Here is a 25,480-nt window from a genome sequence, read left to right on the forward strand (position 1 = left end):
TACATACTGTGAGGACTTGAAACTCATATCCTGCTTGTCATCATGTGTCGTCATGCTGATGTAAGGACATCAGTTTCTCGCAGACTGACTACATCTGATAGAGAACAAGTGTGTTGCATATAGACAGATAATCTTAACCAAGCCCTATAAATGCTGTAACCCAAACCATGAGCTCTTTTGCTCATTTCTTGGTAGCAGAGTTGCTAAAGTCTTACTAAGATGAACAGGTTTAATGTACAGTATGTGATGTGTCTAAACTGAGGCAGAAGGTCTTGATTTTAAAGGAATGTTCCGGGTTTTCGTTCAAGTTAAGCTTCAACAACTCACTATAAAATTACTTTTAAGGGATTACTATTAGAGGTAAATGAACTTCTCTTCAGTTCGTATAAAAGTATATGACTGTATATATACTGTACATTTAGTCTTGCACTTGCAGGTGGAGCTTGCTCTATGTAAGCAGAGTACAACTGTTACATCAATTTCAGGTATCCGTGAGCATATTATCCGTATTTATGTCATGTCATTCCAATGTGAATAACTTGCGTTATGTGGTATTATTATTTCAGTTGTCTGGCACATGTACTTCCATTGTAGGTGTCTTACTGTAATCTTTCTAATCTTTTGTCATACTGACCTCTTGACCTCAAACAGAAACAATTTCACTATACTAAATAACTATTTTTAATAATTTTGTAAAACAAAGTGATAAATCTTTAATAAAATCTACAGGGTATAAAAGTACCAGACAAAAGTCATTTGTAATTCATTCCCAATTTTAATGATTTATTAAAACCTGAGCAATTAGTTAAAAGTATTTTCTGTTGTAATTAAATTCATACCACAAATGTTGTCAATAAAGCTTGTAATAAACTAAGAACATCCCTTTAAGACCTTCAGGCCTCCAATATATGCAAGATGGATGATGAACACATCAAACTTCTGAATGCTGTTTTTAAGATTTAAGCCTGTCTACAGCTGCAGGTCAGTCATCTCTAAAGAAAAGCCTTTTTCTCCCCATTCTGAAGCTGTACTTTCTGCAGTAAGTGAAAATGGTCCTACAGAAGCAAAGCGCAAAAATTGTAACTAATATTTGTGACGTAATCTACAATTAACAGCTTTAAAAGTTGGGCAGTCATTTTAAGTTATTTTGTCTTATTTAAAAATTATAATTTAGATTTATATTATATATTCTTAATAATTTACAGAGAAGACAGTCAAAACCACAAGGAGGGTAAGAGAGTCTGATGTGTGAATGGCTGGGTCGTGTCAGTGCTGCTCCCTAGTGGACATAATACAACCAGTATACTAAGTTAAAGAAGGTGTAGGTGATGGGAAAGATGACACGTGACCACTTGTCGATGGCGTTTACGTCTGTCAGGTTGGGAATCTTCACCTTTAGCTGAGCGGCTCGCCTCCTTAGATGACTCTTTTTTTGTGCCATTGGCCTCTCGACAGAGGCAGTGGGCCGGCCGTAGAGGTCCCGACCTGTAAGGGGCTTACGGTATTGGATGCTGGCACTATCATATGAGAACATGGTGTTCCTCGGGTCCCCAAGAGCACCTAACATATCTGCCCCGCTAAGGCGCAGGTCAAGGTTTGTTAGAGGAATGTTTCCATGGACATCAACCTTTAATGGAAAAGAAGAATATATAAGCAAAGAAAAGAGGTTAGCTTTAGTGATTCTTCTCACAAAAAGGTTTATATATAAAACCAACAACAACTCCAAACAGTGTAATGAAAAAATTAATTGGTGCAATTTGAAGTAAATGTAAAACATGTTAAAGGGTCAAAGACCCACCTAGGGATGCACAGATACCATTTTTCAGAACCGAATCGATCTCATCCAATACAGTACTGTTGTTTCTTAATCAACTTAATGTAAAATTTCTATACATCACTGTGTATATGTTAACCTGTTCATCACTGTTTTGTGTGTTAAACACAATCCACTAAATATAGACTACTTCATTTTAATAGGAAAAATAACAAATGAAAAATATAGTCAAAATCTAAGACTAAAATACTATTATAAACTAGGTAAGTGTATAATTCAGCAGCAAAAGTTGTTCTACAAGAATCATGAGTGCACAATAATTTTATAAAATCTAATCATTTACTGAAATAACACTAATGGGGAACAAATATAAGTGAATAAGCATGGGACTAAATCTGGTAAAACTGACAATAGATAACATTGATTGCTCTTTGTATTGTTCTAAAATACATTCATAAAAAAACAAGTAAATATATTTATTTATAATATACTATAAATTAAAAAGACACTTATTTTAAATGTACTGTATAGCACAGTAATGGAGGCGGCAACATGTGATAGGACAGAAAAGAAAGGCTGTTAGTAATCTTTAACTACACAAAAGTATTTTAATACAAAAGGCTCCAATAATACAAAGTGGCACAAATCGCTTATGTGTATCCCGTGCTCTGCATAGACAAGTTCAAAGCACAAAGAGAAAAATTGTTGATGCATAGTATGTTATATCTGTGTGATAATTTATTGAGCCTTTTCTTTTAACAGTTTTAAACTTAAAGTTACTGTGCACTCTTGGAAAGTGTTTCAGTTTTGACCTTCGTAACTGAACGTGACAAGTTTTCATGAACCAAACATCTTTGGATATTTAACTGTACCTAACATTGAACTACGGAATAGCTGGAACATATAGTTCACTTAATAAGAACTTAGTGGGGCTTTATTTTTATTATTGGGGCTTATTATTATTGTTTTTGTTTTGTTTTTCGTGGGGCTTATCAATGACAGAATACTAAATGCAGAATATGGTATTTAGTTCGGTCTCCTCTGACTGATACCCGATCTGGCAGAAAATGCCAGTCTCGTAGCCATTACCGATACTGAGTATTGGATCGGTGCATCCCTAGACCCACCTGAACTTTGTTACTCTCCAAGCGACTCTTCTCATTGTTGCTTTTTGCAGCTTTTTCTGACACTTTCTTCTGCAAGTTTGGACCACGGCCAAAGAATATGTAGTTGACAAAGGCATACTCGAGCAAGGCCAGGAACACAAAGACAAAGCAGCCCATCAGATAGATGTCTATGGCCTTCACATAAGGGATCTTGGGTAAAGTCTCCCTTAGATGAGTGTTGATTGTGGTCATAGTCAGAACGGTGGTGATTCCTAAAGAGAGTCAGTATTGCAATGTTTGAAAATGCTTATTTAGAAAACTAGTCAACATCAAAAAGTACATTTAAGAAGTGTTGGAAAAAGTGACGTGAAGAGAAAGTGCAACGAAAGTGTCCTCACACAGACACACACCTAGTGCAACTCTTGCAGCGGAAGCATCATAGTTGATCCAGAAAGAGACCCAGGACAGGATGGTGATCAATGTTGAGGGCATGTAGGTCTGCAGGATGAAATATCCTATGTTTCTCTTCAGTTTAAAACTGAGAGACAGACGAGGATATGACCCTGAAAGTGAGAAATGAAAGTACTGTCAGTGTAGTACACAAAAATACATTCACCATAAACTAGCATTCAAAGAGTCAGTAAGATATTTAAATCATCTCTTATACTAAACAAAGTACTTATTGATCGAAAATACAGTAATACTGTGAAATATCATTACTATTAAGCATCTGTTTACTATTTGAATATATTTTAAAATGAAATGTATTCCTGTGACGCCAAAGCTGAATTTTCAGCAGCCGATACTCCAGTCTTCAAAGTCACATGATCCTTCAGAAATCATTAAGATATGCTGATTTGATACTTAATTATTTTATGGAAACAATGATATCTTTTTTCAGGATTCTTTCATGAATAGAAAGTTAAAAAGAACAGTATTTATTTAAAACAGAAAACATTTATAACATGTCTTTCCTATAACTTTTGATCAATTTTAATGTATCCTTGCTGAATAAAATAATTTCTTTAAAAAAAAAAAATGGTATACTCAGGATACATTGTGGTTGGTTATTTTACATTTTAGATTCCTGTCTAACTTGGCGGGTCTTCACAAGAACAAGCTGCATGATGGTCCAGACTTTATGTATCATGTCCTTAATATCAAAACAAAATTACAACTTACACACATTTATATATTTTTCTGTGCATACAAATTTAAAATAACTTAATTTGAAAGATTTATTTTTGAACTGACGTGAACCGAAGGTAATCCTGGCATAAAGTAGAGGGCTTACACATCCTGAAAAAAAGTCTTTTCATCGAATGAACATGCAGGGAGTGCACTATACCTGTGGCAAACACCGCTTTCTTAGACAGTGTTTTATAATCAATAATAGAGAATTGTGGCAGCTCAATGTTGTCCACCCCCGTCACTGAACTTCCTCCCTGCCAGTAGAACTCAATGTCATCTGTGGTGTAGCCATCTGAGAGACAAAAGAGGGACAGAAACATTCAGAAAAACAGTCACAAAACAGCATGGGAAAAGCTGCCTCTCTCACATGCCCACAGTCTGTGTTGTCAGTGGAGTAAATCAGCATGTGATTACAGTGACAACACTTCTGTTAGATGTCTGGTCCAGATCTAACTGACAAGATTGTCCCTGCAGACTCTCTGTGCTTATCTCCAAGAGAGTGCACAGTACTGCAGAGCATTAAAGCTTAATAAGAGGATGAAGTCTTGTGATATTAAATTCTCCTTGTTCTTCATTAAAGGGGTCATCTGATGCAAAATTAACTTTACAAGTTGGCTGTACATAAATGTGTGTTGGAAGTGTGTCCACCCCCAGTGTTTAATTAATTCATTTTTTTATTTCTAAGCAGGCTGTTCTGAAATCCTGTCAGAATGATGTAGTTCTGCACAGGCCCCTCCCACAATAGTTGATTGGCTAGGCCGTCTTACCTTACACCCGCCCAGAGTGAGCTGAGATCTGTCCGCCACTGTGTCAACTCAGGTGCAGGACAAGACATTAATGTCTCAGATTAAGTGATTGAGATGATTTGTTGTTGGATGCAATAATGAACATAGCAATCATCATTTACCCCTGACATCTGAGCCATGAAGAAGATTAACATTACTTTAGTTTTTGAAGGGGATGTGCCGATCACCTATCTGCCTAAATGTGTTTAAGTTCGCACAAATTATTTGTGATCCAGCTTCATCTACAGAAGAAGTAGGTATAACGTTTTTTTTTTATGAATCTTTGTAAATTGCTTATTCTTATAATGTATTAGTTAACCAGTTTCACGGCTGAAGTTTATAGTCTACTCGTCACTCCATGAAAGAGAGGGGTGGAGTCAGCAGAGGTCATTAGCAGCGGATTCATAATTCCAGTCCTCACGCCCCCCAGCTCTGCATACTTTGCATGTTTCTCTGTTAACACACCTAATTCAGATAATCAGCCTGTTAGAAATGTGTTCCCATTGACATGATCCTTACAAAGTGTCTATTCTTCCCGCTCTGCAATGCTCTCTGATTTTTTTCTGTCATTTGAAGTCCTCGCCTCTTTAATGTTTGAATCTGAGATTGCATGTCAAATTTGTGATATTTAATTAAATGTCACTGTTTCCTACAAATAGGATGACCCATGACTGTCCCAAAACTATTGTTAGCCTGTTAACTGTACCAAAATAATGAATTGTTGCATAATGGAAACAGATATTCAAATCACTTGTAGTAAAAATACTGTATTTAAATATTAAGTCCAACAACAAAACTGTCTCGGTTACATATGGTAACCTTCGTTCCCTGAAGGGGGTTCCCAGAGATGTCACGTCAGTGACCGATGAATTGCGATATCGCTTCTATAGACAAATCTACTTCGAGTGTAAATTTAATTATTTTTACGGGATGTGATGTCTCCATTCACTCCTTCAGGGAACGAGGGTTACTATACGTAACCGAGACGTTCCCTTTCAGTCGGTCACTATCGACCTCATATCGGTGACTGAAAAATTGGGATTCCTACTATAGCGCCATGGGTTCTGCCCCTTCCAGTGCCCTGTGCAAGCCTCCTGCGCCCCTATTAGGTGTAGACCAGGAGTAGTAGTTTCACTCACCATTGTCAAAGGACTACCTCACTGGGTCAGATTGGATAACACTGGGAAAACATACCCGTTCCGCTTGGAACAGGGACACTTCGGAAGCCCCATCCTTCCCGAAGGAGTTTTTGGAATGTCCGTTTAGCTGTATATGGAGAAGTTTGAGGTGATTAAAACCCTCTTTGGAAGGCAGAAGTCTGCCAGGGAAACACTGGCTCTAAGGCTATACTGTGGACTATAGACATACGAGTACCGCTTAGGTCTTAATATGGAACCCAGCCTTCAATGGTTCTCACAGATTCATCATGAAGGCCTGGTTCCACCACAGCCAGCTGCCTAGCTTGATGGAGGATCTCAACAGAGTCTACAGTACAGACATTCTGGAGCAGTTTTAGCAGGCCAACACTAACCAAGGCCTCTCAGTGCCATTACCCGTCTGAGGTGAGAACACTGGAGGATACCGGCTCTACACGAAGGCTATAGAACCTAGCAAACGTGTTAGGGGTCACCCAGCCCGCAGCTCTACAAATATCTGTCAGCGAGGCGCCACGAGCCAGCACCCAGGAGGATGCAACACTTCTAGTTGAGTGAGCTCGCAACCTGAATTGGCAGGGCACACCCTGTGCCTGATAAGCCAGGGTTATGGCATCCAAAATCCAGTGGACTATCCTCTGCTTAGAGATGTCATTCCCCTTCTGTCAGCCTCTGTAACAGACAAAGAGCTGGTCTGAGGTCCTGAAGCTTTGTGTCCGGTCTACGTAGCATCTCAATGCTCGGACAGGACAGAGCAAAGCCAGGGCTGGGTCTGCCTCCTGCAGGGGCAGCGCTTGCAGGTTCACCACTTGGTCTTTGAAGGATGTAGTGGGAACCCTGGGCACGTAGCCAGGCTGTAGCCTCAGGATTAGCTGGGAGTTAGCCGGCCCAAACTCTAGGCAGGAATCGTCTACCGAAAATGCATGCAGGTCCCCTACCCTCTTGATGGAGGCCAGCACAAGCAGGAGCAGAGTTTTCAACGAAAGAAACTTTAGCTCAACTAAATTCAAAGGCTCAAATGGGCCCTGCTGTAGTGATATAAATATTTTAATGGTCCTTATTATATTTTCAAACAACATGAGGGGGAGAAAATGACAGAATTTTCATTTTTTGGGTGAACTATCTCTTTAACAACACCCTACTTGTGGAAAGTATTATTGCCTACTTTACAGTGAGTCTGTTCTTGTCTTGTCCCATGGATGATGTGTATGTGGTGAAGGTGGCACGGTTTATGTCTGCTGTGATGTTGTGGTTTCTCCTTCTTCATGCTGTGATATACATCTCAGAGCTCTGACATGACAGCAGCCTCACAGGGCTACAGCTGTCTGCCCAAAAGAGCAGAAACCCAATTACAAACACTGTCTGTCACACCGAGAGAGACAAAGTGTAAAAGAGATGGAGTAGAGGAGATGAAAGAGAGAAAAAAGAAAGAGTGATAGAGGAAGACAGTCACAGAGAAAAAGAAAGATAAAACAGAGAGATTAGTCAACACAGCCAGATTCTCTGCAGGTGTTTTCATGATAAATGAGATGCTGCATTGCATACAAGTATTGTGATTACACAACTATTTTTGCCGCATTGCAACTGTTGCTTGCAATTGCATGCAATAAAGACATTTCAGCATCTTTATGTAATATACTTTCAGCGAAAACTGGACTATCGTGTTGGTAGGATCTAGGATGTATTACTTGTGTATTGTATGAAAACATTTTCTACATTTATTCTTTATTATGTACAATATTTTAGTGCAGTTAATTAAAAAGAATAATGTGAGGCAATTTTCCTACCTAAGGAGCAATACAAGCTTGAATTACTATATTTACCTCAGGATGCCTGAGGACATGTTCATATTATTAGTAACAGCAAGTTGGAACACAAGCAACAGAGTGCAGGAAACACTCAATGCTTAAGACGTGTGTGTCTTCAAAATGCATAAGACGCTGAAAAGCTGTGATGCAAAAGCTAAATGTACATAATAAAAAACTAAAAAAAAAAAGAAAAAAAGAAAGAGTACAACAATACAACAAATACAGAATACAACAACGTCCAGTGTGAATGGCCCTCAAATCTGATCTGGGCCATGTTTCCCATTCAACAGGTGTAAATTTGATGCTTAACCACCATAGTACTATATATCTTTGAAAAAATTAACTATTCATTCAGGTTTCACAAACTGTAGTAAATGTCACACAAAGTGCTGGGTAGCAACTAATTATATGTAATCTGGATTAAATAATCAGATTAAAAAATTTAAGTACTTGTAATTAGAGTATGTTACATTTTAAAATTCTCATAATCAGATTACAGTTACTTTTTTATGGATTACATGATTACATATTCCCACAATGCCAGTAAATTATTAATTATTTTTTTCCCTCTTTTAAATTTCAATTTCTATAGAAAGCAAGAAAGAAAGAAAGAAAGATTTCTAGGAATCCTTTCTCTGTGCTTTTTTATATCAATATGTTACGTTTAATGGTACGTCTGGTCTTTGGTCTGATTTTTGTCACTTTTGCATATGGAAAATAAAAAATCTATATATTTTTTTTGGTCTGGTTGGATTTTTCCAGTGTGCTGACAATAAATAAATGTACAATAGTGAGTAGATAAACATTGTCCTATAAAAAGTAACATTATCCATTGTGACCATTGTGAGATTGTTAGAAGGAGGAGACTCAAACAAAAATCTCCATTCGATCCTTAAGTAACCTCATTTCTGTCTAGGAGAAATACTTGAGATGTTAAAGGCATCTCACTTTTGATTTTTTCTTCCTATGGGGTGGAGTAATAACTTCTGCTTACTGAGATCTAATTAGTGTCAGATTATTGCTGTATATAATGAACACGGCATTGGAAGACAAAATTGCTTTTTTTTTGTTCTCTGTTGTTCTGCTTTATTTTCATTTGTTTGATTCAATCACAGGTTCCTCTTACATCGTATTGGGGGTTCCTTCGGGTTTATAGAACATATCTGCCCATGCACACTCTTAAAAAAATTTTTTATTCATATGACAAACTAAAAGATTAAAAATAAAACTTACAGTATATAAAGGATATAGATTGTGCAGTATGTTAGCTTGCTTATGTTGCTCAAAAGCATGATCTATAGTCACATACTAACTAGAAACTGTGGTTCTAATCACAGGTCACATAGCTGTAGTTTCAAACACACAACTTTGCGACACTGTTTGTGAATGTTCCTTGGAACTATGGAACTAACAGATTCAAAAGCCACTTTTTGTCAATTTGATGTGTTCATCAGGTACAAAACTATAATTAATTTGAATTATCTTCATATGGGTTTTTCCAGTTATTACTGATATAAGTGATAAACTGAGATTACGCCAACTGAGTTATTAATGGTTGTTTAAGGTTTAACCACAAAAAGCACTTACAACTTTCAATCTCCAGCGTGCAGTTCTGCTCATCCAGCGGGTATCTGCGCAAATCCATCATACAAGCAGCTGTGGTAGTTATCCTACAGATATGAGGTCAAAAACAACACACAACACAATAATATTATAATCAAGCAGTTGCTTACTGGATCTACATGAGGCAAGACAAATATTTAAGCTGTACATTACAGCGCAGATGGTGTTACAGCCACCTGCGTTCACCTGTAAAGAGATTTATGTTCAAAGCATTGGCTGCTCAGGAAAGCTTTGCAGAACTTTAACTCATGTTGAACTAATATTGATTTGACAAGCACGTGTACTTCTTCATATAACAAAATAACAAGTGTAATCATCTCCCAATCAACCCGCGTTAAAAGGAAATAGATGCAAGTACTTGGCTAATAATACAGACTAATAAATGCTTATAGTTTATTCACATGATGTCACTGAAATGTTCTCGCACAAGCTCCTGGATAAACATCACTACAGATACACTGTGTTCCTTATATCACTCTCATGTTTCATCCCTCTTTATTCCTGTCCTGTGTTATGGCTTTAACGCCGTCTCAGTCATGTCTTTGAAATGCCTCTGGCTGGATCTTAATTACGTTGAGCTTTAATTAACACAGAGACACACGCTGTGGCCTTTCAGTGCATGACTGCTGCCCTTTTAGACAACTTATGATGGAATTGCTTATTCGTTCTGCAGTCCTGGATGAGTTTTGTTATAAAGCACTATTTCCTAACAAACACAGTGATAAATACATGTTTTCATTTCCACCTCTATAAAAACACACTTTATTTTTACCTTATTATACTGTATTGTTTTCCTGAGGGGCAGACAGATGGTTATCTAATCAGTTTTCACATATATTTATAGGCACACTCATAGGTGCACACTGTATAGAGCAGCACATGTCCATACCCCTCAGGCATAGTACATTAGATATAAATTATACAGTTTTGAGCAAGATGGAGAGAGATGGAATATCGGCCAGACAAAACCTGCATATCTAGCTATATAAATAAATATGTTGGGAAAGCTTTCCCTCTCTTGAAAGACATGAATCTTGAATTAATCAATATTTGAATATTGTTAAAATAATTAATCAATATTTTATTTTTTGGCATTTTAATAGTGACTATTCAAAGTTAATTGTCTTCTAGATAATTTTTTTTTACATACCAGAACTGATACACTTTTTTATTTTTACATTGCAGTAATATACAGGTGCATCTCAATAAATTAGAATGTTGTGGAACAGTACATTTATTTCAGTAATTCAACTCAAAATGTGAAACGTGTATTAAATAAATTTAATTGCACACAGACTGAAGTAGTCTTTGGTAATTTTAATTTTGATGATTTTGGCTCACATTTAACAAAACCCACCAATTTACTATCTCAACAAATTAGAATAAGGTGACATGCCAATCAACTCAAAACACCTGCAAAGGTTTCCTGAGCCTTCAAAATGGTCTCTCGGTTTGGTTCACTAGTCTACACCATCATGGGGAAGACTGCTGATCTGACAGTTGTCCAGAAGACAATCATTGATACCCTTCACAAGGAGTGTAAGCCACAAACCTTCATTGCCAAAGAAGCTGGCTGTTCACAGAGTGCTGTATCCAAGCATGTAAACAGAAAGTTGAGTGGAAGGAAAAAGTGTGCAAGAAAGAGATGCACAACCAACCGAGAGAACCGCAGCCTTATGAGGATTGTCAAGCAAAATCGATTCAAGAATTTGAGTGAACTTCATGAGGAGTGGACTGAGGCTGGGGTCAAGGCATCAAAAGCCACCACACACAGACATGTCAAAGAATTTGCTGAACCACAGACAACATCAGAGGCATCTTACCTGGGCTAAGGAGAAGATTAACTGGACTGTTGCCCAGTGGTCCAAAGTCCTCTTTTTCAGATTAGAGCAATTTTTGTATTTAATTTTGAAACCAAGGTCCTAGAGTCTGGAAGAAGGGTGGAGAAGCTCATAGCCTAAGTTGATTGAAGTCCAGTTTTAAGTTTCCACAGTCTGTGATGATTTGGGGTGAAATGTCATCTGCTGTTGTTGGTCCATTGTGTTTTTTGAAAACCAAAGTCACTGCACCCGTTTACCAAGAAATTTTGGAGCATGTCATGCTTCCTTCTGCTGACCAGCTTTTTTAAGATGCTGATTTCATTTTCCAGCAGGATTTAGCACTTGCCAACACTGCCAAAACCACCTAAAGTAGGTTAAATGACCATGGTGTTTGTGTGATTGACTGGCCAGCAAACTCACCATAACTGAATCCCAAAGAGAATCTATAACGGGCTATTGTCAAGAGAAAAATGAGAAACAGGAGGACCAAAAATGCAGATGAGCTAAAGGCCACTGTCAAAGAAACCTGGGCTTCCAGACCACCTCAGCAGTGCCACAAACTGACCACCTACATGCCATACCTAATTAAGGCAGTAATTAAAGCAAAAGGAGCCCCTACCAAGTATTGAGTACATGTACAGTAAATGAACATACTTTCCAGAAGGCCAACCAATCCCAAAAAAGTTTTTTTTTTTAATTGGTCTTATGAAGTATTCTAATTTGTTGAGAGAGTGAATTGGTGGGTTTTTGTTAAATGTGAGCCAAAATCATCACAATTAAAAGAACCAAAGACTTAAACTACTTCAGTCTGTGTGCATTACATTTATTTAATTCACGAGTTTCACAATTTGAGTTAAATTACTGAAATAACTTTTCCACAACATTCTAATTAAAAAATATATTTTATTTTTACCATAAATCTAACAAAATGTAGAGAAACTTTGTGTTTAATGTTTATAAATATATAAATATATATCAGATTTTTTACAAAGAAGTTAATACTAGAATATTAGAATGATTTTTGAAGGATAACGTGGCAATAAAGACTGCTGAAAATTTAGCTTTGCCATTACAGAAATAAATTACATTTTAAAATATAAAGAAAATGGTAAATAATAATATTTAACACTATTATTGTAATATTGTTTTAATTATATTTTCTGACTAACATTTTCATAACATTAATACTCCCAATCTTTTGAACAATAGTACATATCATTTACTCATGATTTACATTTTCTATTCTCTTACAAATATTTTTATATTTATAACTATCTGAGAAATTATTTGCTCCATAAATCAAATCTAGGGTTCAGATCAGACTTTGCTCTGTTAATTGCTGACATCTATCTTAAGGCTAAAATACACTCCACAACTTTTAAAATCAGAACAGAATCTAAAACATTGGGCATCATACACTTACCAACTTTGAAATATATTTGAAATTTTGTGACCATCACATTACGCAATTTTCTATGAATTCTGTCAACTCTTATATGCAGACTGGCTTGACTTTTGGCAACTAGGATCAACTTATCCAAACTGTATCACATAACATATTCCAGGCTTTAGACAAAAAAAGATTTGTGGCAAAGATGGAAGATTTTTAATTGTGGTCTTCCAGAAAGTTTCTACACCAGCCAAGCAACTGCCATTGAGATGAATAGGATGTTAACAGAGTAGCCTGGTTCAACCAGGACAAATACAGGCTCATCTTTCTTTGGTAAACAGACCCTATATTCCCTGACTGAGACAGGATACACATCTCTCACTGGGCTTTAGATTCGAAAAAGCACCATCAGGACAGCCAAGGGAATAGGGTCAGCTAAAAATACAGCATACACATGCAGACAGAGATAAATATAAAGATGTACACATACAAAAGAACCAAACATTAACCTTATGCATGAGAAAAAGAAGAAGTGACACAAAAAATACAGAATAAAAAAGATGCACAAACTTACTGACCTGAGGCCGTAGAGCACAGTCCCATCAGGATGAAGGCGAATCATGCGGTTCTTCACTGTGACCCCATGGACAAAAGATTTCTTGTCATTTATAAAGTAAGTATCAGGCACCCAGAGTTGATCAGCAACTCGGTTATCCAAAGTTAGATTGAGAGGAATCCCTGTGTAGGACAGGCGCTTATCACGCCAGGACTGCTGGAAATACATGGTGATGGTATAGTCCTGAAAAACACACACATTTTTTTTTATTTCATCAGTTCCAAAGTATTGGACACTTTGCCAGACTGTCACTGCATTAGATACAATATATAAAAACAAGAGACATTTACTGCAAAGAAAGACAGCATAAACACATATTTCAAATAAAACATATTTGGTTTCAAATGATACAATTTTAAATTTACAATTCAAAATGAAGACAAAAAGTATTCAGACTTTTTCTGGATGTCAAGAGCATCACTGCCTTCAAGTATACATGGAAAACTCGGACCTCCAAGTCTGGCATTTATTATTACAAGAAGTCATGCATTAAAGTTGGACACATAACAAGTAAATAGCATAAAAACTAGATATTTATATTGTGAAAAATCACATCAACGGCATACCAATGACGGATTATACATTTTATAACTTAGAATATATAATATATATACTCATGCATGAAAGGGCAAATGGGCAAAATCAGCGAATAAAATGAAATGAATAAATGGAAAGAGCATCAAACAGGTCGAAGAAAGATGGAGTGTGTTTGGATCTATCCTCTTGACTCTGTTACTACACTCAGGAGATGTACATCTAAATCTGGGACTGACTAAACCTCATTTGAATGCACCGGTGGCACTTACTTCGGATGGTGCACCTCAACAAGCGAAGGGCGATTGCCTCGCTGGAGTGTTGCAGAGAAATCAGGATTTTATGTGTCTAAATCCTGGGCCGACAATAGCCAATAATTGATGGGTATAGATGGGTATTATGTTTAATATTCATAATAAACATTCTGTGTACTGATTAGTTATCTTATAACTTTGATATTAAATATATAGTTTTAGATGTTTCTCTTTCACCACAAATTTATGATAAATTATATAAGCTTCTTAAATTATGTGATTTTATTATAGAAGTTATTCTGTTTGGGGACTTAAATTTAAATTGTTTAGATAAAACTGAAAAATATAACTAGTAACTTTGAACTGAAGCAGCTTGTAAATGGACCCACAAGAATAAGATCATCTGAAACAATAATTGATTTTAAATTTTCCAAATAAACCTGATCACGTACTTAAGACTTTTAATATTATTTCAGGATTGCCAGATCATAATTTAACTTTGGTTGTAAGAAAATTGACAAAGATGTTTAACCATCAGACTATAAATGAAAAAACATGGAATTTAGAATACCAAAAAGTGATTTGAGTCATTTAAAATGGGCATAGAATATATAAAGTGGGAAGAAATTTTTTCTCAAAATTGTTTAAAGAGATACAAATGTTCTAATTAATGTTTTTCAAACTACTGTGAATAGTTTTAAGAGACACGAGAAAAGTAGACCCAGGAAGAAAAATTGCTTACCTTGGTTAAATGAAAAAATGTGTTCACTCATCAAACAAAGAGATAATGAATTGAAACAGTTTCTATAATCTAAGACGGAATGTGAGATGTGTAATTTTAATAAATTAATAAATAGAGTCATGATCCAGATTAAAAAAAGCAGGAACAATTCTATAATCGACTTCTAAACTGATATGGAAAAATCTGAGAAATTTCACAGTAAAATAAAAAAAATCTGAGTTGGATGAATTAGCGACCATGCTATTTGTATGGATATTCCATGTATTGCATTGATGGATAGTGTCTTGTCCAAGTTTATTCTTAAACAGGTCTCAAATAGAGAACGGGAAGGAAGAAATTGAATTCTATCAATTATTATATTGATAGAATAATTAGTTCACTTGAAAATACAACAGCTAAAGATAAATATGAATTTGATACTATTCATAAAGAACTTTTTACCAGACCTCTAACATAGATGATTAAATTATTGATAACACAAGGAATTTCTCCCTCTGCATGGAAATTTGGAGTAATTAACCCTCTTCACATATCTGGAATATAAACATATATGCTTCAACAAATTCTAACTGACCCTCTGATGTCACATGGGCTACTTTGATGATGTTTTTATTACCTTTCTGGACATGGACAGTATACTGTTTCAATGGAGGGACAGAAAGCTCTCAGACTAATTCTAAAATATCTTAAACTGTGTTCATAAGATGAATGAAGGTCTTACGGGTTTGGAACCGCAATGAGGGTTATTAAGGAGGTTTTATTATTAAGTTATAAATGACATAATTTTCATTTTTGGGGGAACTATCCTTTTAATGTGGTTTGAATCAAATGCAATAAAATTTATATGACTTTATGTTTTACTTTAGAGTCAAAAATGCGCAGAAGACATATGAAAATAAAAATGCTAAATGAAAATTGTATGGATTTCCAGTTGTTTTAAGAGTGAAAGCATGTGCATGATTATTAGCATATGCAAACAAAGTACGTACGTCACAAATTAAAATGCATCACTGCTATGCATCTCGTCCCCCATTTCATCTGCATTTGTTATCTCAGGGAGGACATCTGCATCCTTTTCTGACATATCTAAGTGGATGTCAACCACCTCGAGGCTAAGCTTCCCTTCCCCTCAGCCAAGACCACACTAACCCAGTTTTCTCAGCTGAAGGTCACACAGCCACTGCCTCCAGATGTGTAAAAACACAAAGCATCATCCAACATGACAAGCTCTCCTCTGCAGACAAAACAACACAATTATAACAACTGCGTGGCCCTGGTGCTTCATGCTCCACAATAACATAAGTATGCTTTGCATTCATAAATGTTTTGAGGTCAAGTTAATCAAGTCTGTGAAATCACCAACTTAAATGAGACTAAATGAGATCCCGTTCCAACAGAACATCCATATTTCAGACACTGCTCTGCTCTCAGTAACTGCCACTTACATGACTGTGCACTTCATTTAGGTTTGCTCTGAAAAGGAAAGAGCCTCTTAAGATCCCAAATGCATTGGGACAAAATGTAAAGTCAAAGGTTAGGCTGAAAATCGCAGACACATTTGCACAGAGGCTTCTGCTTAAACTCCATTTCCCAGTCGCCAAGTTTTTCAGCTGAATAAGTGGTGAAACAAATTAAGTTGAGATCCCATTAAACCAACATGATAAATGAGAGTGAAGGTTAACCAGACAGAGTGGATTTTTCCTGTCTCTTACAGACATTTATAAACCCCTATAAAACAATCACTGCATCAGTCTGTGTCTGTTTTAAGACACATTTAGACTGACAGGCAGATAAAACTTATGGAGCTAATGCAGTCCAGAATCAAAGTACTTTATGCATTTTTAAAAACCAACACTGATATAGTGAAAAAAGATAACAATAACTTCTGACCGCATTAAATTAGAACTAATTACTGTAGACCAGAGGTTCCTCAACTTTCTTGCCAAGACGCAAAATATTAACTCTAACATTTTATTGATTTAACATCAAATTTGCATATTCACAGTAGGGCTGTGATTTTCATGTGAATCTCGTCAGTAAAGTCACTCTCCACCACATGTGTTCAGTTCAGGGTCGCATTTCCAGGGGGTTTCCCGATAAACCTTGCATTCCGGGAGATAAAGTACCACTAAACATAATATTTCAAGTAGAAAGGTTGAAAGTGAAAAAGTGAAAGTCGTGACATTTGCCAAGTATAGTAACCCATACTCAGAATTGGTGCTCTGCATTTAACCCATCCAAGTGCACACACCGTGAACAGACACCCGGAGCAGTGGGCAGTTATATATTTAGCTGTATATAGCTATATATATTTTTTGCACTAAAAACTGATTTGCACTCTATCTGCCATGTGCCTTGCGCTGCTTTATTTAACTTTATTTTTAATTTTATTATGTCTTCTTTACATTCCCTGATTGTACAGTTGTATCTTATATTTTATATTTGATCTAGATTTTTTGGCTCTACTGTTAATGTTATCTGTATGCACCGAGTGTCTGAGAGTATCGCAATTTCAATTCTCTGTATGTATGTACTGTAAATAATGAATTGGAAGTATTGACAATGAAGCAGACTTGACTTGACTTGACTTGATCCAGCGCCTGGGGAGCAACTGGGGTTTCAGTGCCTTGCTCAAAGGCACTTCAGCCATGGGTATTGAGGGTGGAAGAGAGCACTGTTCATTCATTTAAAATGTTCTTTGTTCCTGTCCATGTTAACATTATTGCTGTGATCAAAACAGGACAGTTCCATCTCCTGCTGTTCTACGTTCAACTAAAAAGCATGAAATCGGTGCTGAATGCAGTGTGCAGTTTATTTCCCTAAAGTTTAAAGAGACAAACTGTGTAAAAAATATAGCATAACAAATTAAAGAGACTATCTGTCCGGCTAAAAATAAAATATTGAAAATACATTATACCCGACTGAATAAATGTTTTTCAAGCTATTTAATTTCTAAAATTTTCCTTTATTATAAACATTTAAATAGTTAAATAGATCTAGATATATATTCTTGTGTTCTAAGGTAGTAACAGTTTAGCACAAGGCGTTGTTTGCTGCAATGCAGTAAAATGTTATCCTATCAATATTAACCCAGGGAATATGCAACATTTTTCATTAAACAAATAAAAGGAACATCAGTGATTATTAAAATTGTAAATAATTTTGATGAATTAGTATTCTCCATATGTGTGATGTACTAAAAGCACTTCAGATGTTTCAGCTGCCCTATAGGGGTGCAGGTAGGTCCTGTCGTAGCACTACTGCTCCTCCACACTGATTTGTAATGCAAAGTTTCTGTTAAGATGCTTCTCACAGATCACACTTACATCATCCAGCATAGTTTGCAGATTTAAAACATCCTATGCAATCACTTCATAACATGCCTTTGGGGGGGGAAAAAGTCCTTAAACATTTTTTATTCTGAGATGATATATTGCATGAATTCCATGAACCTTTAACTCAATTTTGGAAATGTTACTGAGATCTTGTTAAATATTACAAGTGACAAGAACTCTGGGAACCTTCAGGAGGGAGAGATGATACATGCAGTTTTGCTCACATTTGATGTTAGGAATAATATTATCTGTCATACTTTCTTCTTTTCACCTCACTGAATAACACTTTTGACATACACTACCATTCAAAAGACTGGGATCGGTACGATTTTTTAATGTTTTTGAAAGAAGTCTCATACAATATGTTCACCAAGACTGCTTTTTTTATTTATCTGATCACAAATACAGAACAAACAGTAATATCATTAAATATTATTACAATTTAAAATATGTATATTTTACCATATTTTAATAATGATGTAAATTTTATTTATTCCTTTGATGCAAAGCTGAATTTTTGTCAGGCATTACTCTGGTTTTCAGTGTCAAATGATTCTTCAGAAATCATTCAAATATGCTGATTTTCTGCACAAAAAAAAACATTGCTTATTATCAGTGTTGAAACTAGTTGCACTGCTTAATATTTATTTGTGGAAGTTGTGATTTTTTTTGAAAATTTAAAAGAACATCATATATCATAAATAACAACATGTTGTGATATTACGAACATATCATCTTTTTTAGAAGTTTTGAGTTCAGTAAGTTACAATATTATATCAAACGATCAAGGAAATGTTATTCCTCATAATATCACCGTTTATTTATGAATTTATTTATGAACTGCTCTTCAGACAGGAAGGGTGAAGCTCCATGAAGATGACAACATTTGAGTGTATTTATGTGAGTGCGGCAGAAAACAGAAAGAAGACAGAAAGAGAGAAAGGATGCATGGGTGTGCCTCAGGTTCGCTCAGGACAAATGCCTCCTTCAGCTTCTATTAATAGAAGCAGCTGTTGCCCATGACAACCGCTTAAAATCATCACTCCAGCAGCTCAACTTCTTCACAGAGCACCCTGACAGATACACACACAAACACAAACACAAATGCTAAAGGAAACACACCTCACATCATACACATGTACACACAATGGAGGCCATACTTACGGTAACACAGCCCTATCTAACAGTGCAGTCTAAAATGAACTCATTTCACTGTGTGCCCATCACACATCAGAGGAACAGAGGAATAGAGGCTGAGAGGGATCCTCACTTGAGAGGAACACAACAGGATTAAAAGTAGCGAATAAAAGAACAAAAACTGAAAAAAGAAAAAGAAAGAAAAAAGAGAGACCCAGTGAGACTGAGGACAAGGACAGCTGGAGAGGAAATCACTGCAAAACAATCGGCTTTGGTTTGGTGCATGTTGCTGCAGAATTAAAGACAATGTGAATACAGACTCTGTTTATTTAGACAACTGCTTTTTATTAATTGAACAGCATACTTAAAACCATTTTCACTCAGAAATTGCTAGTAAATTACATAGATGATGACAAAGTAATTGCAAATAGCACACTGAATTAACAATTAAAGTTTTAAGTATTTTAAGACTGAAATAGGGTTTTACTGTAAAATGTACTCCAATAATTAATTTTTATTTGCTTTGAAAAACCCCTTTTTTAAAGTGTAGGAATTGATACGGGGAAGCTGTGGCCTAAGGGTTTGAGAGTCTGACTTGTGACCGAAGGTCAGGTCATTTGGTTATTGGATATCGCTTAATAAGTCATTTGGATATTGGTTAACAGTATCCACCCAGCTAACAAAGAATGCTCTAAGAACTCTGGCTATCGTTCTGGCAAGGGTCTCAGATGTTCTTCCATTAATGTTGATGGAAAGTTTGTTCAGAGTTATTTGGTCTTTAACCTGTTAGCCAGCACCCCGCATTATGGGACTCACAGCTGAAAGTGCTCTACCTAGCTTATAATTGTAACAGTTTCCTACTTCAGTGTGTTACAAACATCATTTTGGTGTCTTTGGAAAGAAGAATGTTTTGCTCAAACCTTAAATTTCTTTGCGACTGAAGACAGGAACACATGAACATCTTGGATGACATAGGGCTGACTAAATTATCAGAAATATTTTATTCTGGAAGTGGACTAATCCTGTAACCAAGGGGGAAAAAAAAAACATTTTAAAAAACATTCAGAAATAACATTTTCATAACTTAAAGGGAATGTTAGCTAAATGTTCTTAGAGCATATTTTTGTTTGCTAAACTATTATAATTGTTGTTATAAATAATCATTTTTTTATATACACTTATTAATCATTTACAATAAGTCCTAGAATCTGAACAAAGAAAGTTAAAGTAAAGTCTACTTTGCTGAAGTCCACACCAGCTGTTAACAAAAACATCAGCATCACACTGCAGCCAAGAGTCCACTTCTCACGAGCATCTTTTACTGCAAACATAACATGTATCCATCCTCACACTGCAGTCATGACGTGGTGAGCGAGAGCAACTGAGGTAACCAGCAGTGTACATTAACAATCAATGCAGGAGCATAAAAGAGCTGGCTATGAAGCTTTGACAGCACTGAGAACAGCTGACCTTCTGCAATATTCTAATGGGAGCTGCAGGAGATTGTCTTTTAGTTTAATGCAGTTTCTAAATTGGGTATTTAAATTCAGCTTTTTCTCACTTCTCCGCTAAATCACCTTTCTGTTCTTGTGATAAGGATTGCAGTGCTCTCTTAACCTGTGATTTTCTGAAAAAGAAAACAGATCTGTCAATATCTGATGCTTCAATCATGAAGTGTTATGAAAACCATGTCGAAGTGTATGCGTGTCTTCATTTCAAGCAAACAAACAGGAGAAAATTGGATGAGAGATATTGCTGCGAGGCAAATAGAGTTTAATATCTGATTTTCTAAAAGCACTTGGGGTGCACTGATATTAAAATTCTAGTCGATAGCAATGAGCTGATAATTATTTTCATTTATTAGATGATAACCAATAAATCACTGTTATTACATTTTTATGCTTATTTGCTTTCAATTAAAAACAAATAATAGTTTTAAATGGTACGTGAATTTAGGCATCAAATTATAATATTACGGAAAGAAATAGTATTAATTAACTATTATATGTTACATATATGTGTATATATGTAAATGTGTTTATACAGTTTAAGTGAGCATAACATGAAAGGTAATTTAGGTTTTAAAATGAGGTAGCTAATTAAATATCCAATATCTGCAAATATATGTAATTTTAACCAGTAATCAGTAAGAGACATGGTAAATAAAAAAAATGATATACCTGACTGAGCCTTGAAAATTGTTTTGTAGGTGTATTTATGTTGATCAAGCGATTTTGAATCACACTTTTTTTCAGCCTACCTTTCTAAAATCACAACAAATTGTTGAAAGCTACACCTTTTTGTCTCTGCAGCTACTCCACAAAAATGACAGCAACTACAGGTACCTCACAGAACTTGACTTTAGCTCACATCACATTCAAACACATCTAAATCAATTCTTGTGAAATTCACCACTGCATAAAAAGCAATCATAAGAAACTGATGAAATAAAGAACTTCAAAACAGTGCATTAGACCACTTTAAGATACACAAGTTATTTGATTCCTTCTGCCCTTTCAACGGTGAATGTAATCAACTCTACATTATAACTCCACAATAATGCTTGGGTAGGTTTCTACAGTAGTCTCATTTTGCCATAACTGACATAAACAGCTCCAGGTGGTATTCCTATATACTGTACATATATTCTGAACATTTTAGATCTTATTTAAATGCATATTTTAAGAGAAACAGAATTTCTAGGCACAGTGAGTCCTGAAGCAGCTGCAAACGCTAAGTATCTCTCTGCTGCGCCTCACTAACTCCCACCATCATGTGTCCTCCCTGAAAGGCCTCCCACTTGCTAAAATAATTAATGTATGACAAACCACCACAGAAATGGATTTTGTTCAGGCCCACTATCCATAATTCACAAAAAAAGCTTTTTCCAGGGTGGCCAAAGTGACACCTTGTCATAACAAAAGTGACAACCTCAACCTTAGACCTGAAGTATCGTAGAAAACCCCCAGAGTGCATCAGCCTTCAGAGTGGCTTCACCTGAAGTTTATTTCAGAACACATTTTACTGTTATTCTACTACTCTCTTATCATTTTGAAAAGAAAATTATCTGCATTAATTTTCAGTTCGGGACGATCATCTGGGAGATAAAAGAGAGCTCACATGTTCTCTGTAGCAGTTGTTCTCAAACAGGGGACTGGGGCCCATTGTGAGCCTTCAGAAATTCCCAAGAGGTTACAGGATTAATTAATCACATTATATTAAAAAATGAATTCACAAAGAAATCAATATGTAGATTGAAATCATATTTATTTTTTCCCTCAAAATATATATATATATATATATATATATATATATATATATATATATATATATATATATATATATTTATATATATATATATATATATATTTATATATATATATATATATATATATATATATATATATATATATATATATATATATATAATTTATATATTTTTTTATTAATTTTTTTTATTTTTAAATCGAAGAGCATACTGAAATATAATCTTTGCTCTTATGTCTTCTTATGAAAGTTTTTTTGTTGTTAATTATTTTTATCAACACTCCTAGGGCCAGAGTTACTAACAGATTGTGCCAGCGCAAACCCTCTTTTGCTGTTAAAAACTAAAGATATGCAATGAAACATTAGCAGTGAAAAGGCTAAACTTACTGCATATGCATTTGTACAAGCTTCTCTTTCAGATACAAAATGTATGGGAGGAGAGTATTAATGAATCCTGTAAGGTTAAACGAATGCTGGAAGATTTGCAGTAGTCAGTTTACTTGTATTTGCACCATTATTTAACACCCCCCTCTCCCCACCCCCAAACAAATTTTACATTTTAAATTCATTTTGCACCTGTTGATGATAGCAATTACCCATCACTTGAGTTTCATCGGCTCTGCTTGTTTGTGAACCAACAATAATTTGCTTTGCTCTTGGAAGATTATTTGAATATTGTGTCCTTTGAATATTGAGCAAATAACTCAAAAAGGTTAAGAAATGCCGCTCTATATACAGCATTCTCACTGGACATGGGCCAATAAATTTAAGCTAATTACACATCCTACAACCCATTGACAATCATTACCATCTTCATCTTTACTTCCATTTCAAAGAGGCATTAAAATCAGTGTTGTTTTAGCATCAACCTACTCCAACCTGTGGGTGTGCACATATGGAGTCTTGTGTGCATGTTGCTTGCTTATTTTGTACTTCTATGCTGAGTCCGAGTAAAGGCTTAAGACAGTTCAGTTCCAATGCCAAAACAATCATAACGCAAAACGAACACAATGTCTCTCTAATCTCACAGTCAGCTGTGTTTGTGTGTATGTGAGCAGGAGAGAAAACAGTAGCCTGTAGCTCTTTCCTAAGTGGACTACAACAACAGACTCTAGTCTATTCTCCCACTTTATTCATCACTGCAGTCTTAATAGGTTGTGTTGACAGAGATGTTGCCTTCCTTAATAGCCCAGTAAGCCCACCATCTATTAAAACAATCAGAGTAGCCTGTAGACTCACCATGTTCACTTCCGACACCATGTCGATACTGGCGATGTCAATACTCATAACAACATCAACTGGAGGACCTGCAAAGCAAACAGACACCACAATCTCTCCAACATGGCCGGATGACAGTCAATGATCCATCAAAAGGGTCACATCCATCAGTGAGAATGGAAAAGTGTTTTAAATCAATATAACGCCTTTACCTCCAAAGTCAGGCCTGAGGCGGATGTCGTAGCCTTTGAGTAGTTTATCCACAGTGACTTTGACATATGACATGTTGCTTGGTTCGTTTACACTGTGGAAGAGTAGTGTGATATCTGAGAAACTGTGATTTAAAGAAACCAGGACGTGGAGAATAGCCAGTGCAGTGATGGGTTCAACTGTCCCCAAGGCTGGCAAACCTGGTCTTAGCTGGTCTACCAGACATCTCAAGCTGGTCTAGCTAGTTCCTCAGCCTAGCCATGCTCATACTCATCTGGATTTCAGATGAAAAGTGCCCAAACCTCTCTGAAACCAGCCAATAGTCTGGGGGACCAGCTAAACCCAGCAAACCATCTAAGGATGGTTTAACATGGCTCCGAAGAGAATGCAGGCAGACTGATGACACACAAGCACGTTTTTTTCTTACCTGTGCGCCGGCGGACTACGACCCACCGTCAAAGCCACGAGCAAAAGGAGACACAAGATCCCCGCGCGCCAGTGATCTCGAGCTATCAGCATCCCTCTCATCATCGACCGAGAAGCAGCAGCCCAAACTTAGTCTGAAGAAGCTCTCCAGAAAATTCAACTACACTGTAACGCATGCGCGACAACGAGACCAACATCAAAATAGTGCAAACGGGAAAAAAAAAGGAAAATAAGAAAAACTCTAACGAAGACCAAAGTGGCGCGCGAGGCGTGCCTGCGTCTGTCGCGCTCTCCGGTGCTGCTGACGCTGCTGGTGGAGCGGATCAGTATGCTGGTCAGATCCCATCGCCAGCGGGTCACTGGACACGACAGCTCATGTATGGCAGTCCTTCGCGTGTCTTCCTTGTTAATATCGAGGAGCTGAACGTGCTGTCGCGCTGAGATTTTGCGCCTAGCCCTTCCGAGCGCCTAAAACAACTCAGTCTGAGGGAGACGGGGCTGAGTACGTAATTCCTGCTGGAGGAGGTGTGTGCACCTGACTCGAGCTCTTTCGCGCCATCTTTCAATTTGCAGGGCATCACGCGCCCGAGACAGTGTTAATTATTTTTAAGAGACTCGGAAAACAGCGAAAAAAACGCATTAATATCTGGAGACCGTGAATAATTAATTGTGCAGCGACGGACAGGGCGTGTGGCAGCTGATGTGAAGCGCTATTCTGTTCAAACTGCAGCCAAAATAAATAATTAGTGTTTAAATCCGTTATCTTAGCCTATAACCTGAGACCAAACGTCAATTTAGACAAACTAGTTTTCTCTAGTAGACTAGTAGCCTAATGCTGGTTTCAAACACCTTATTTTAAATAAAATGTAAAATGGTGTTCTGTTTTAGCATCCTGTGGATTTCACTTGAAAGTAGCCTGTTAAATGCAATGGTATACTGTGGCAAATTACTCTAGTTTAAGTCTCTCAATAGTGTTCTGTCAGTTTAATTCACATATCTGAACAGAACAACAAGAACAAAGTTTCAGAAAAACAAGATATCATGAAAACGTTTACCATGCTGTCAACTGTAGGCGAACTCGCAACAACTG

General features: G+C 36.4%; 1 protein-coding gene across 2 annotated transcripts; it reads right to left on the reverse strand.

Moving 5' to 3' along the window:
* Positions 1 to 84: 84 nt before the first annotated feature.
* Positions 85 to 24,495, reverse strand: gabrb1 (gamma-aminobutyric acid type A receptor subunit beta1). 2 transcript variants are annotated; one of them, XM_026224138.1, is made up of 9 exons: positions 24,392 to 24,495; positions 23,967 to 24,058; positions 23,776 to 23,843; positions 13,230 to 13,450; positions 9,406 to 9,488; positions 4,229 to 4,363; positions 3,291 to 3,443; positions 2,902 to 3,152; positions 85 to 1,627 (listed from the first exon to the last, which is right to left on the reverse strand). In XM_026224138.1, the coding sequence occupies exons 1-9, from the start codon at positions 24,493 to 24,495 to the stop codon at positions 1,280 to 1,282; spliced, it is 1,455 nt and encodes a 484-aa protein (XP_026079923.1). In that variant the 3' UTR covers positions 85 to 1,279. The 2 variants fall into 2 exon arrangements, with proteins under 2 accessions (XP_026079923.1, XP_026079924.1); XM_026224139.1 differs by lacking the exons at positions 23,776 to 23,843; positions 23,967 to 24,058 and having other exon boundaries at positions 24,392 to 24,478.
* Positions 24,496 to 25,480: the final 985 nt, after the last annotated feature.

This window comes from Carassius auratus, chromosome 38 (genome assembly GCF_003368295.1).
Source record: "Carassius auratus strain Wakin chromosome 38, ASM336829v1, whole genome shotgun sequence".
NCBI lineage: Eukaryota > Metazoa > Chordata > Actinopteri > Cypriniformes > Cyprinidae > Carassius > Carassius auratus.

Bases quoted from the DNA above. Each gene is read 5' to 3' on its own strand.
- gabrb1 (XM_026224138.1), bottom strand. From the start codon at position 24,495: ATGATGAGAGGGATGCTGATAGCTCGAGATCACTGGCGCGCGGGGATC. The intron at 13,451-23,775 runs GTGAGTCTACAG...TGTGTTTTTCAG, and splicing joins TGGTGTCGGAAGTGAACATG to GACTATACCATCACCATGTA. The intron at 9,489-13,229 runs GTCAGTAAGTTT...TCATATCTGTAG, and splicing joins ACTGTGCTCTACGGCCTCAG to GATAACTACCACAGCTGCTT.